At 46.2% G+C, this 14,287-nt stretch overlaps 1 protein-coding gene across 4 annotated transcripts in view; it reads left to right on the forward strand.

The window, feature by feature from the left end:
• DPP6 (dipeptidyl peptidase like 6) overlaps positions 1-14,287 on the forward strand; it is a 791,001-nt gene that overhangs the window by 532,463 nt on the left and 244,251 nt on the right. For all 4 annotated transcript variants that reach the window (XM_044246903.1, XM_044246901.1, XM_044246902.1 and 1 more), the window contains exon 5: positions 12,942-13,016. In XM_044246903.1, coding sequence (XP_044102838.1) covers positions 12,942-13,016 — 75 coding nt within the window. The remainder of the gene's footprint in view (positions 1-12,941; positions 13,017-14,287) is intronic.

Here is a 14,287-nt window from a genome sequence, read left to right on the forward strand (position 1 = left end):
GAGCAAAGGGATGGCATCCAAAGTCTCCGTCTTTCGCAGGAGCGCCGTCCTGAGCCGTGACGCACACTCTGTTGAGTATCTTCTCTGTGTCTGCTGGGTTCTGTCCATCCTCTGTCCTTCTGCATTTTTTTTTCTTTTTCTCTCTTGCTCTTTCTTTTTGCTCCTCATTTTTTTCTTTTCCCTCTTCCTTTTTTTTCTATTTCTCTTATTAAAAGAGCAGGAGACAAAAATATTTTTCATTATAAGTTTTCATTTTCATTTTAAGTTTTTATTTCTTTTTTTTTTCTTGAAGTGTGTTCTAATTTGCACATTGCTCCCCGTTGCTCATAAATTTGATACAGAATCTAATCTTGAAACTCAGCAAGAGAACATGGCTTTGTTTTTTTTTTATTATTTACTTGGCAGACAGAGATCACAAGTAGGCAGAGTGTGTGTGTTGGGGGTCGGGGGAAGCAGGCTCCCCGCTGAGCAGAGAGCCGGATGCAGGGCTGGATCCCAGGACCCCGGGATCATGACCTGAGCTGAAGGCAGAGGCTTTAACCCACTGAGCCACCCAGGCGCCCCTTAAGTTTTTATTTCATAGGCTACTCTGTTCTTACGTCAATCCATTTATTACGTGAGGAGAATATCTTACACCTGTGCCTTTAAAAGACCCGAAAAACAAAGTAGCAGCTTCATTTTTCTGGCTCCACATCTGCTGTCCTATGCAGGTTAAGGATGGCCTGATGTAGTGCTTCTGTCACTGTCTCTACTCCGTCGTCTGACCGTAAGCAGGTAATCCTTGTCCTCTGAGCAAGGTCCTGGGCTAGACAGGGCGGGCGGCTGGGCGGGGGCAAGGATTAGTGAAACAGGTTGACTCTTAGGGAATTTTCCACCCAGATCTAAAGAAGCACACATTTGCCTGACATCTGTTCAGTGGAGGTTCCTTGGGCGGGAGTCCCAGGTGGGGAGGGGGGAGCGGGGTGGCGGGTGGGAGCAGACACGGCTCGGAGAGGGACGTCCCGCAGCCCCTGGAAGGCAGGCACGACTAGAAGACGTGCGGGAGGTCACACTGTCGCTCAGCGGTGAGCAGGCTGAGCGCTGAGTCAGGGGCGCTAAGTTGCCACCCCGGCGCAGGTGGTCTGGGAGCGGTTGGAAGGCCAGGCGTGGCACGGGGACCCCGAAGAAGACAGGAAGCAGGCCATCGAGCCCCTGACTCAATGCTCCAGTCTTTGCTGCAAACAGAAAGGGATGGGGCTTCTGGGGACAGGCCTGTGTGCTCTGGGAAAATAAAGCTCGACCCACGTGAGGGGGATTGGGAGGAAGGAAGGCTGGCAGGCAGGGAGCCCCCCAGGACCGCTGCGGCCCCAGGAGAGCGGAAGGAGGTCCTGGCGATGGCGTGACGGGAAGACAGGAGGGATGACTCTAAGTCCCGCGACACAAGCACCATTGTGGAGTCCGGGCTGCATTTGTGTGCGGGCAGCTGAGGTCACCGCTACGGGGCTGTGCTGTCTGGGGCGCGGGTCTCACTCGCCCCCCCAGTCGGGAGGTGTGAGGGGCCCTGGAGCGGAAAGCCGGGGCTCCTTTGAGGAAGAGGGCGCAGCAGGTGCACGCGGGGCGCTGACGGTGCAAACCTGCGCTCGTCTTCATATTGCACTGAACTCCCTGAGCAGCTGTTACTTTGTATTCTTCTTACTTTACAGAGGGAAACCGGGTTTAGAGAGGCTAAAATATCTTTTTCTGAGTCACATAGCTAGCTGCCGAGACTCCAGGGCTGACCTTGGCTTTGTCAAGCTCCCAGCAACCTCATTTCTAGGCCGCATGCGGGGTCCGGCCACAGCCAGCGGCTCAGTACCCAGGAGGGTGCCCACAGCCTGGGGTATGTGGCTCCCACCAGGGACTGTGAGCCCACCTTTGCAGGTCCTGGGGGCCACCGCACATGACCACCACCGCACATCGCAAAATACGGAGTCGAGGCGAGAGACTCTGCTTGCCGGCCGGCCCTTCTGCTGTGTGCCAGCTGCATTTTCACTTCTCTGGCTCTTACAACCCATACGGGAGTGCGGCCTGCTCCTGTCTGACGCCACATGCAATGCTTTCGAGGTGCAGGAAGGGCGCGGATGCAGACGGTGGCTGCTGGGCCAAGGGGACTGCCAGGCCCAGCCACGTCCCCCCTTCCTCGTGGGCTGGGCAGGGTGGCTTCCAACCCTCATCTGTCTGAGTCCCGCCCCCCCGGGGTTGCATGCAGGCTCCTCGGGACTTGTTTAATCTTTTCAATATCTGGCTTTGGTTTTATCGTCACTAATCTTGTATATTTTGTCCCCGTTTTCCTTTATGAGGGGATTGGCACAAACTCCCGTGGATAGATTGATGCTCCCCGCTCTTCATTTCCTGCCCATTACGTGGCCATTCAGGGCGTTCTGTCATTCTCTAGCTCCTTCTTTCAGTAGTGGCCTCCTTTCCTTTCCTGCATTTATAATCACGTCCGTGTATCTCTACGACATGGAAACGAGACATCAGCCCTCTAGCTACGTGTCTCACCAGAAACATGCCGACGATTTTAGACACATGGGGGCTGCCCTGTATGTAGACCGATATTTTTAAAAGTCGGGATGATGCTATTAACAGCTGTGTTTGGGATTTGACTAAATAGTCCTAAATAATGCAAAAGGTAAACTATTCAGCAGCCTCCTCGGCGAGTGTAGACACCAACACCGTAGACACAGTATTAGCGGGTCAGGCTCACTCATGGATCAGAATCAGCATCTGCTCCGAGTCATGTACCCATCACAACAGCGTTTAAATATCCAGAATCAATCAACAAAACCCATTACAACCACCAAATAACAGAAAAATCCTTGTGATGAGATCGCAGGACCTTGAAAGCGTATCTGGTTAAAGCTTATGAGCAACGCCTAATAAAATTTCTGGGTGAGGTGAGAATGAAAACCTGCTACAATATGATAAAAAAAAAAATCCATCAGAGGCCAACTGGAAGCGAAACCCATTCTCAGTGGCGAACAGTGAAACCATTTCAGTTATGGTTGGGCCAGAATTCTCACCAGCACCGTTGGCATTTAACGTGTTCTTGAAGATGGCAGGAAGAGCAGTAGACAAGCAAACTTGGAGGTGGGGAGAGGAGTAGAAAATGGAAGAAAATGGACTCTCTTTTCCTGGTAACAGGATTGTATTTCGAAAACCTAAAAGATCTTGATTCTAGTAAGCTGTAATTAATAAGAAAAGATTTCCATATGGCTGGATACAAGAAATAGGTGAATAGATCACTAGCTCTGTCTTCACGAACATCAGTACCTAGAAGCCATAATAGTCCTTTCACTGCATGAACGAAACTATAGGGTCCTACTTTAAATCTAAGAACCACGTAAGACTTAAAGCAAACTCTAAGATCTTTTGGAATATTTCAAAAAAATGTAAGGGTGTAACGTAATCTTAGATAAGAAGACAATGTTAAGTATGTTAAAAGCTCTTAAAATTGATACCAGACTTGAGTCCAATCTTGTTTAGAACGATGGAAGAAGCCTAATGTCAGACACTGGGTGAAATGTCTTAATTGCCATACACGAGGATGAATACCTGAATGGACCCATAAAAATCGTTAAATGTATGGGAACGTGGACTTGCTTGTCTGATATCAAAACTCACGAGGGAGACTCGCTCTCAGCTCAGTAAATTAACACCTAATACATTCCAGTACTTTTAACGCACCAGGCACTGGAATGACTTGATTGAATTTTCACACTCACCACGGGGCCCAGATATTATCTCCATTTTATAGAGGAACAGAGAAGGTAAGAAATTTACTGAATTTCACATTGTAAGTGGTGTAGGCAGTGTGTGCGTCACAGGCTTTTTGAATCTGCGGCAAAAGCTTAAAACCCTCCACATCTGTCTGTGGAGGGCATGGTGAGAGGTATGAGACTACAGAATTCAGACAGACATTCTCGTGTCAGTGAGGATTTGATACACCAGGGGAATCGACGGCATAATTAGGAAACAGTGCCGGGACGCCTGGGTGGCTCAGTCGGTTAAGTATCTTCCTTCTGCTCAGGTTATGTTCCCAGGATCCTGGGATCCAGCCGCACATGGGATTATCTGCTCATCCGGGAGCCTGCTTCTCCCCCTGACCCTCTCCCTCTCATGATCTCTCTCTAGTAAATAAATAAAATCTTAAAAGAAAAGAAAAGAAAACAGCACCAGCATCCCTAATAGTATCTATAAGGAGGTAATGTTGGATTTCACAAATATACAACATTAAGTTCCACTTGGAGTAAAAGTTTAATGTCAGAAAGAAGACTCATTGCTTCGTTTAGCACAAAGGAGAGAAATTTTCCAAAATATGCATTCCAGAGGCTGTAAAAAAAAAAAAAGTGCCCTATTTAACTCCCACAGAAATGTCTTCAATTTAAAAAATTAAAAGGCAAAATCAATAGGCAAATAGCAACAGTATTTCAGTCCCAGGAACCAAGGAAAGGCTAGTGTCCACAGACCACAAAGACTGCTTCCAAACTGACCCAGGAAGGAGAGACAGTCTGGTAGGACGCAGACAGAAATATTGCAGGACTTGACCTCAGGCAGACCAGAAGCCACGGCTTGCTTGACTTGGGGATTCGTTCTGACTCAGACAGTCTGGGAGCAAATGTTCCGGAGCGGCGAGGTGGTTCTGCATCCATTATTCGCACCCGTGAAAGGGTGGACCCACGCCTACCATCCACGGTCGTCGGTAACCCTGGGACCTGGGGCAGTCGCAAGCGCTTGAAGCCACTCCTGGGAATGACCGTGGCGGACTTCTCGAGAGAGCACAGCAGAGTCCTCGCCGCCGCAGTGTGCCACTAGCCGCCGACCCTTCGCCGAGGGACGTGAGCCGCACCGATTTCCAAGCGCAGAAGGCCCTGCTCTTGGCTGGTTTCTGTTGGTGTTACTTTGTATCCGTGACGTCGTGGCCACTCTTATGACACACGTACGCGTGGAGACATCCATTCACATATTCAGTGAACATGTACGGAGCATCCGTTACGTGCCCGTCCCCATTAGGCACTGGGAAGGCAGCGACGACAAAACCAACCACCCTGCTCCACAGCTGGTCCGGCCAGGAGAATGTAAGACGACCCGAGTTCTCCTCCTAAAATAAGCAACTATAAAGCAGGTGTAGGAGAGGGAAACGACAGCTTTCATACTTGGGACCATTGGCAGCTCACAGCTCTGCTCCCTGAGAGAAGGAAAACAAACGAGATGAGCCCAGCCGTCACCTGAGCATTCTGCCTGCGCGTGTTTGCTGGACCTCCCAGGGACGGAAGACTCAAGCCTTCTTTCCTGCTGAGTCAAGCAGACAGGCCAGAGTTTGGGGGCGTAGAAAATGGCTACAGTTTATAGGACAGAGTCCCCGAGACGGGGACGCGAATTAGAGAGTGCTCAGAACACCTGCCCGGGGCCCCCAGTGAGACTTGGATTGATCCTTGTATGTAGAGAGTGAAACACCACAAGTCAGGGTAAGATCGAGTTTCAAGTGAAGAACAATTATCAGATCCTGTAAGACGAAAGAGTCCCAGAGCTCACGTCCTGCCAGCAATCAGTTCAGTCTTTCCCAGCCACGGGGTATGAAGTCCCAGGTAGAGCAAACCCTTAGAGGGAAGGGACAGTTAGCCCTAAAATGATAGCTATTCTAGAACAACCTTTAAGACATCTTAAAAATGAACTCTGAAAGAATGAATTTAATCCCTGCATGATTAACTGCCTGTCACAAAAAGCCCAGCGTTCTTTGAAGAAACACAAAAAATCCAAGACTCAACAAGAGAAAAGTCAAAATATCTCTTGTTCATTTTTTTTTAAAAATTTTATGTCTTTATTTGACAGACAGATCACAAGTAGGCAGAGATGCAGGCAGAGAGAGAGGAGGAGGCAGGCTCCCTGCTGAGCAGAGAGCCCGATACGGGGCTCGATCCCAGGACCCTGAGATCATGACCCGAGCTGAAAGCAGAGGCTTAACCCACTGAGCCACCCAGGCGCCCCTCTTGTTCATTTTTTTAATTACTGTATAAACAAAGAAGCAGGGAAATGTGACCTACAATAAGGAGAAAAAAATTAGTCGATAGAAACCCACAAATAACAGAGATAATAGAATTAGCAGAAAAGCATATTAAAACTGCCATGATCACTGTGTTCCAGATGCTCAAGGATATAAAGAAAACCAAGAGCATGATGGGAATAAAAATTAAAGATTATAGAACACCCTAATAAAATTTCTAATGATTAAAAATGAAGCATCAAAAATTTTTAAAAAATCTCTAGATTAACAACAGACCTGGGCACTATAGGGAAGTGAAAGGAGAAACCCTGAACTTTAACTGAGAGCAACAGAAGGTCTCCAAAAAGGGGGTCTGGATGGCTCAATCGTTAAGCATCTGCCTTCGGCTCAGGTCATGATCCCAGGGTCGTGGGATCGAGCCCCGCATTGGGCTCTCTGCTCAGCGGAGAGCCTGCTTCTCCCTCTGCCCTCACCTCACTTATGCTCTCTCTTTCTCTCTCAAATAAGTAAATAAAATATTTTAAAAAAGAGAAAAGTCTCCAAAGTGAGGAACTGATAGGAGAAAAAATCTTTACTGCACCTTAGTAATCTGGTAGACAACACGAAGTGGGCTAATAGAGATGTTATTAAAGGCCCAGAAAGAGAAGACAAAAGAAAGTTTTAAAGAAATAATGACTGAACTTCTTAAATTTGATATCAGAACTCAATAAATCTCAAGCATAATAAACCTAAATAAAGCACACCAAAGTACGCAATAATCAGGTCACTGAACACTAGTGAGAAGGAGGACATTTTCGTGGCGGCCACGGAAAGAGACCTACTATGTACAGAAAAATAAGGAACAGGACAACACACTCCTTACCAAACATTCTGCAAGTCAGAGCACAGTGGAATGGCAGCCTTAAAGCCCTGGGGAAAAAATAAAAGTGTCAATGTAGAATTCTACATGTAGCAAAAGTATCTTTCAGCTCTCAAGATAAAAGAAAGAAACGAGACCAAATGTGAGAGGTCTGCATGGCCACACAGGAGCACGACGGGAAGCCGGAAGGAAGACCTTTGGAGTAGGATACCAGCTGGAAACTTAGATCTGCATAATGGAAGGAGGAAGGCAGGAACGGTACAGATGGTCAACATGTAACTAAGCTTTTAGCGGAAACTTGAAGAAAATGAATTAACCAGTCCTGAAGACATACATCTGTCTTTTTATAAAAGGGTCCATTAAATTATGTGGTGAAAATGTCCAGCTTAATGTTAACTTATGAAGGCTTTTATGTTAACTTATATGTTAATATAAGGCTTCCGTCTAATTCTTTTCTCCAATCCTACACATTGACTAAAAGACACAAACATTACACATAAAATCTTTGGAATGTGTTAGGATTTTCCTGAGCCGGACACACAGGAACAGGAATCGGATACAATATGGGGTGGGAGGTAACTCCAGTAAAAAGGGCAGGTTTCCTCTATCCTCATGTCCATAGGCTCTGCTTAGTACTCCTAGAGGACTCAGAGGTGAGTTTTAAAAAGCAGGACCCAATTATAAGCCTTCTATGATATATACTTGCAATTCGAAGACATAGGTTAAAATTAAATGGATGTAAAAAGATAATTCTCTGCAAACACCAACCAAAGGAAAGCTGGAATGGTTATATTAATATCAAAGTAGACTACAGAATAGTCCTTATTACCAGAAATAAAAATAAATATTTTATAATGGTAAAGGAGTCGGGTCCTTAAGAAGGCATAAGAATCCTGAAGGCAGGGCACGTGATGTGGTGAGCACGTAACTGATGAATTATTGATGCTTCATCTGAAACTAATGATGCACGGGATGTTGGCTGATTGAATTTAAATTAAAAAATTTAAAAAATTGGAAACAAGAATCCTGAAGGTGTATGCCCCTAGCAATAGCTTAGTAGGTAGGATTTAAAGCAATAATCGGTTGAACCAAAACCCAAAATGGACAAATCCACAATTCGAGCTGGAGATTCCAACGATCCTCTCTGAGAACCTGATCAAATTTAGAAAGAAAGACCAGTACAGAGACCGGAAGCCTTGAAAACTCGGTTACCAACTGACCGGTCTGACGTTCACGCATCACACCACTCAGCAAAGCAAACGACACATTTGTTGTGTGGTACATGGAACACTCGCCAAAACTGACGAAAGTGTGGGCCATTGGACAAGTGTCCACCGATCGCAAATGCTGAAAATTATACAAAGGATCGTCTCTAACAAATACATAATTAAACTGGAAATCAACGGCAGAAAATATCTGGAATGTAGCCTGATGATTAAAAATTAAACAACCTGCTTATAAGTGATAAACCAGCCAAAGGAGAAACCAGATGGAAATTAGATAATATTCTGAAATGAAGGAAAATTAGGATGTATAACATCAAAATTTATGGTGTGCAAGTCGGAAGCACTCACAAGGCAATTTATGGCTTTAGGTGCTCATAGTTTTAGATTTGAGCTTTCACCTTAAGAAACTAGAAGAAAAACGAGAAATTAAATGCAATTACACAGAAGAAAAGCAGTAAGGAGAAGAAATCAATTGTTCGTGGAAGAAAAAACAGTTGGCTCAGGTCATGGTTCAGGGTCCTGGGATCGAGCCCCCCGCATCCGGCTCTCTGCTCAGCGGGGAGCCTGCTTCTCCCTCTCTCCGCTTCCTGCTGCTCTGCCTACTTGTTCTCTCTCTCTGTCAAATAAATAAATAAAATCTTTTTTAAAAATTGAATTAATAGACAAAAAACTCCATATATAGGAATCTCAAGGTGCAGATGGCTTCACTGGTGAATTTAGTGTTTAAGAAAAACATGTCATCAGTTTTGCACTAAGTTACAAAACAAACAGAAGAGGATGAAATACTTCCTAAGTCATTTATTAGGCTAGCACTGCCCCCCAAATAAACAGATGAGGTTATTAGCAGAAAAGAAAACCACAAATTTCCCTCATGAAACGGCACAAAAATCCTCCAAAGAGTAGCAGTTCCCGTCCAGCAATGTATAAAAGGCAAATTCATCGCAGCCAAATAGAGTTTATCCAAGGAATGCAAGTTTGCCTCAGCCTTTGAGCATCAATGAAATGTACCATTTTGACGGACTTAGGAAAAGCGGAACAACGTAATCATCTCAGTAAATACAGAAAAGGCACTTGAGTTAATTCAACACTCATTATAAAACTCAACATCCATTATTAAAATTCTGAGCAAACTGGAAATAGACAGGAAGGCCTTCATTTGATAACAGATGTCTGCTGAGCACCTGCCGCTAGTCCACCAAATAGTGGGGAGTGAATGCCTTCTCCCTAAGATCGGGGGAAAGGCGAGGTGCCCGCCCTCCTGACTTCTACTGGGCATTGTGTTAGCGGCTCTCCGGAGTGTAATTAGGCTATAAAAAGAAGCAAACACTCATCCAGTTAGGAAAGGAAGAAAAAGAACTCTTTAGTCACAGAAAATCTGATTACATAGGAAATTCTAAAGAATCTACCAAAAAACTGTTAGAGCAATTAATGAAATTAAGCAGGGTTGCAGAATAGAAGGTTTGGGGTACCAAAATTACTCTATTTCTGTCTGTTAGCAATAAACAATCGGATATTGAGACATGGATATGTTTTTATGTATATAAAACATCAGTAATACCGAATACTTTGGGGTACACTTAACAAAATATGGGCAAGATCTGTACCCTGGAAACTACAAAGCATTGCTGAGAGAAACTGAAGATTCCTTTTAAAAGTCCTCCTTTCAAGGAGCTTACATTTTAGTGAATGGGGACGGGCACTAGATAAGATAAATAAATTAAATGTACATTCTTGTAATAATGATGAAGCCTAGAAAAATCAGGGAAGAGGGGTAGGAAACATTACAGGTAGACTGTTGGGGTTTCTAGACGTCACGGCCACTCAAGAGAGGCAAGGCCTCACTTAGGAGATTTTCAAGAAGAAAGCTGACAGGTGACCATCCAGGGTGTTTTAGGCAGGAGCAACACCATGACAAGGACCACGAGGCCAGCCTGTGCCCGGCTTGTTCTGGGAACGCGTGGACGGTGGCGTGGGTGGGGGGAGGGGTTCAAGGGACCATACTTGGAGATGGGGACGGAGAGCTGATGGGACCAGGCAGTAGCCCCACTGTTCAGTGGGAACTTTGACTTTCAGTCCACGTGTCCTAGAAGCTGAAGGGGCTGTGAGTGGGGGGCGGGGTGATGATTTCTGTGGTAGAGACGGCTCTGACCCCTGGGGTTAGAATAGACAGCGGGGGGCAAAGTCAGAGCCTGACACGCAGCTGAAAGCTCACTGCAATGGCCCGAGAAGAAGGACCCATGCTTAGACCAGGGTGGGGGCCGGAGGGGGGGAGCTGCTCTGGATAGACTTTGATGGAAGACCCCCAACTGGATAGACTTTGACGGAAGACCCCCAACGGTTTCCACCAGGCTAGAGACAGAAGAGAAAGGAGAGCTGGGGGCCTGGCCAGAGCAGCTGAGTTGGGGGGGGGTGCCATGTCTGAGATGAAGGGGACTGTCCCCGGGGCTGGAGAGAGGGGCATGGGGTGTGAGAGGCTGTTTCATATCCGCTACATTGAGACACCCCCTTGACATTCTGTGGAGACCGGTGGGGGGCAGTGGGGTATACATGCCTGAAGCTCAAAGTCAGGTCCAGAGGGGTTCAGGGGGTCTTGGCCATGTGGCAATTCAAATCTTCAGCAGGTATCTGCTTTTCACAGCCACGAGGCTGGATGGAATCACCTGGGATGTGATTTCTGGTCAAAAAGCAAAGAAACCTGGTAATCAATGTTGGTTACTCCAACATTTAGAGGTGAGAGAAAAGAAGGGAACCGGCCATAGTGCACGAAGAGAAGCATTGAGGAGGAGCTAGCAGAAAGTCAGGGTGCATCCCGGACGCCACGTGGAGACGGGGTTTTGAGGAGGAGAAGGTGATCCGTGTGCCAAGAGGAGAACTGAGACGTCATCACGGCATGAAGCCGGTGGCGTCTGGGAACCTTGAGGAGTTTGTGTGGAATGCGGATGAAAACGTGGTAGGAGGCACGGCAGAGAAGACAGGAGGAAACGCAGAGCGCTAACTCCCCTCAAGGAGATAGGGATGCTCAGTTTTCTAAAGATAGAGTCCATACTTCCCAGAACGTACCCAGTGAGCATGGAAAGTGCCCGCAGCGGGGAAGGATTAACTCAGCTCTCTGTGAGGCCAACAGGGTCCGTGCAGCAGAGGTTCAGACCCAAGAATACAGATCACTGCTCCCTGCTGCCCGAGGAGGGGACGGATGCATTCGTTCATCAGCAGTGAGAGTGTCAATTCCAAAAACATTTCTGAAAACCAATTGTATCTTTTTGCATTTTTCAAAACAACTTGTAAATCACCGATCGCACCCTTAGGTATCTGTCCCATTAAAAAAAAAAAAAAACTGTTCAAAGCTCACACCCACCAGTAAAGAAAGATGAAGGATTTTATTACAGCGACACACAGGACAGCCCGGGCTCACCACTCAAAACTTCTGTGTTTGCAGGCTCGCCCGTGTGCTAAAATGTGTGTGTGACATCTAGCCCCACACTCCTGGAACTTTTGCGGACATTTCCAGGCGTGAGCATGGTGACAAAAACATCGGCGTTTCAGAGTTCACACTGAACGAGTGTGTTTTAGTGGGTGTGGCCTGGGCAGTGCCATGTTTTCCATGTTTTTGTACTTTTTCTTGGAGACCATGCTGTTTGGAATGGCCCCCGGGGAGAGTGCCAAAGCTCGGGGCAGTGATCCGAAATGCAAGAAGGCAGCGCTGTGTCTTGCAGAGAAAACCGTGTTAGATGAGCCGTGTCCAGGCCCGAGTCGCACGCTGTCCCTGTGAGTTCCGTGTTCATGCATCAAAGGCAGATATTAGAAAGACCCTGTAAACAGAAACACGCGTGAGGCGGGCTTCTGCGCCGCTTGGTCGACAAGAGGATTGTGACCAGAGCCGCGCCGAAACCTAGCCCTGCGTTTCCCGGAGGGGCAGTGTGCCTCCGTAGTCTGTGGACACTTTGCAGAACGTAACTACCACGAGTACCAAGAACCTTCTGGAACTACCTTTTAGGAAGGACTGAGCGCGTAAATCAAGGTGTATGCACGGCACAGAGTACCAGGCAGGCTCCGAAGATCGGCAATCCGGGCTGAACGGTTGTCGCAAGGAAAACCCCAGTGACGATGGGTGTGACGCCGTGTCACTTTCCACTGTGGCTACATCTGTATGTTTGCCCCTGGTCGTAGGCTTGTTGGCAGGGTGGCCCGCACCAGGCTGACGGAGAGGGCTCTTCCAAGTGGGCGCGGGGGTCTGCCCAGCAGGGGAGGGCAGCCAAGCGGGGAGGGGGATTAAAGGGAAGCGGCCTTTTTGATGAGGTCATGTATGTAAAAATGCTGGTGTGCCATGAAGACATTTGAAGGAAGAGGTCCGGTTCGTCGTCTGCACCCTGACCAAATTGTGGGTCGGTGTCCATGATGGCTTAAAAACCAGCTGCAAAGGAACGTGTACAGTGTGATTCTCTTTAATGAACCAGTCTGCTTCGTAAGCTTTTAACCTTACAAAGGAACAAGAGAAACCATGTTTAAAGATGCAGGGAGGATGGGAGTCTTGGTGGGGAAGGGATTCCTGGGTTTCATCTTTACTTCCATTGATTTGTTTCCATAGATACCGAAAGTATTGCATTGCTGCAACTGGGGGGGGGGGGGAATGTGAAAAGGTATCAACTCCCTGAATATGATTTCTCAAAGAAAGGATACTGCCTTCTTGCATATACTTTAGCGAGTCGGCTGCAAAGAGATTTTATTAGCAGGTTTTGAAAACGCCGCCAGCAAGCCCGGATTTGCTGCGAGATTCTGAGCTGCGTTATGTATATGTAACGCTGTAAAATCCTTTGTGTTTTTTTTTTTCTTTTAGGAATCATTAAGAGCCATCCGATATGAAATATCGCCAGATAAGGAGTACGCTCTGTTTTCATACAATGTGGAGCCTGTAAGTACCACTTCTGTCTATTAAAAAAAAAAAAATGTTTCTCTCTTTTGAGACCTTATTAAGTATTTTCCCTTGAACCTTCATTCTGAGTGATCTTGGAATCCTGAAAACTGTGGGTGAGTCTTCTTTTTATGCCACACTGCCACCTAGGAGAGGAAGAGAGGTATAAAAATCCCTTTGGCTGGGGAAGAAAAAAAATCACTCCTTTTAGGGGCAATTTCACAGGATTTTCCTGAGGGAGAGGGTGAGACGTTGTCTTTTTATAAAGATTTATCTTACCCTTTCGTGCAGTCATTTTTCTTCCCATTTTCTCAATCATACCATAAATTTTATCCTGAGAACAAAAAAGCAACTGCCAGGTTCTCCCTAAGCTAAAATAAAATGTTAATTATCGCCTAGCCATTGTAGTATTCTAGAGAAGACTTGAAATATCACTTTCATTATATAAATCCCTGTTTTTAGCACTTCATCTGTGAGTCTCCCATAAAACCGCACCAGGGTTTTCCATAAAAATCTCACCCTGGGCTTTAGCGGCAGCTTAAAACTCGCTCTTTTTTTTTTTTTCTTTTTGTCTTATAACAGGCTCATATTTTAAAATTCATCTTGGCTCTTTAATTTTAAATGAGCTAGAAGGTGAAATTTATTTGTGTAAGTGAAGCAGATGTTCAGCTTACAAGAGATTAGCAACTTTAGAAATGTGCATTTCTGGAACTTTAGTCTCCAGCAAGTAAGAGATAGACTTCTCCTGCCTTTCCAGTTCTTCTGAGACCATTCTGTCCAGAGTTTTGTCATGTGTCTGTGAGCTCTCAGGGGACCTGCATCGTCATCCCAGCCTGAATAGCGTCCTGGTGGGTTTGAGAGGCTCTTGTCCCGGCAAGAGGAGGGCAAGCTTGTGGCGTTATGCGCCACGGGGGCAGCCGGCCGGCTGGTTTACGTGGAGATGCGAGTTCAATCCTAGAATTTTTAGACTTTCTTTTAAGAGTTATTTGACGACTGGATTATTTATTGGGAACTTTCTCTCTTTTTTTTCCATTGAAATGTGGATCTTTAAAAGAAAAAAACTCTGCCTCCACTTTTCCATTTTCTAATTTTTTTTTCTTTTTTTTTTTTTCCCAATTTATTTATTTTCAGAAAAACAGTATTCATTATTTTTTCACCACACCCAGTGCTCCATGCAAGCTGTGCCCTCTATAATACCCACCACCTGGTACCCCAACCTCCCACCCCCCCGCCACTTCAAACCCCTCAGACTGTTTTTCAGAGTCCATAGT

Source organism: Neovison vison, chromosome 4 (assembly GCF_020171115.1).
Source record: "Neovison vison isolate M4711 chromosome 4, ASM_NN_V1, whole genome shotgun sequence".
In the NCBI taxonomy this organism is placed as follows: Eukaryota; Metazoa; Chordata; class Mammalia; order Carnivora; family Mustelidae; genus Neogale; species Neogale vison.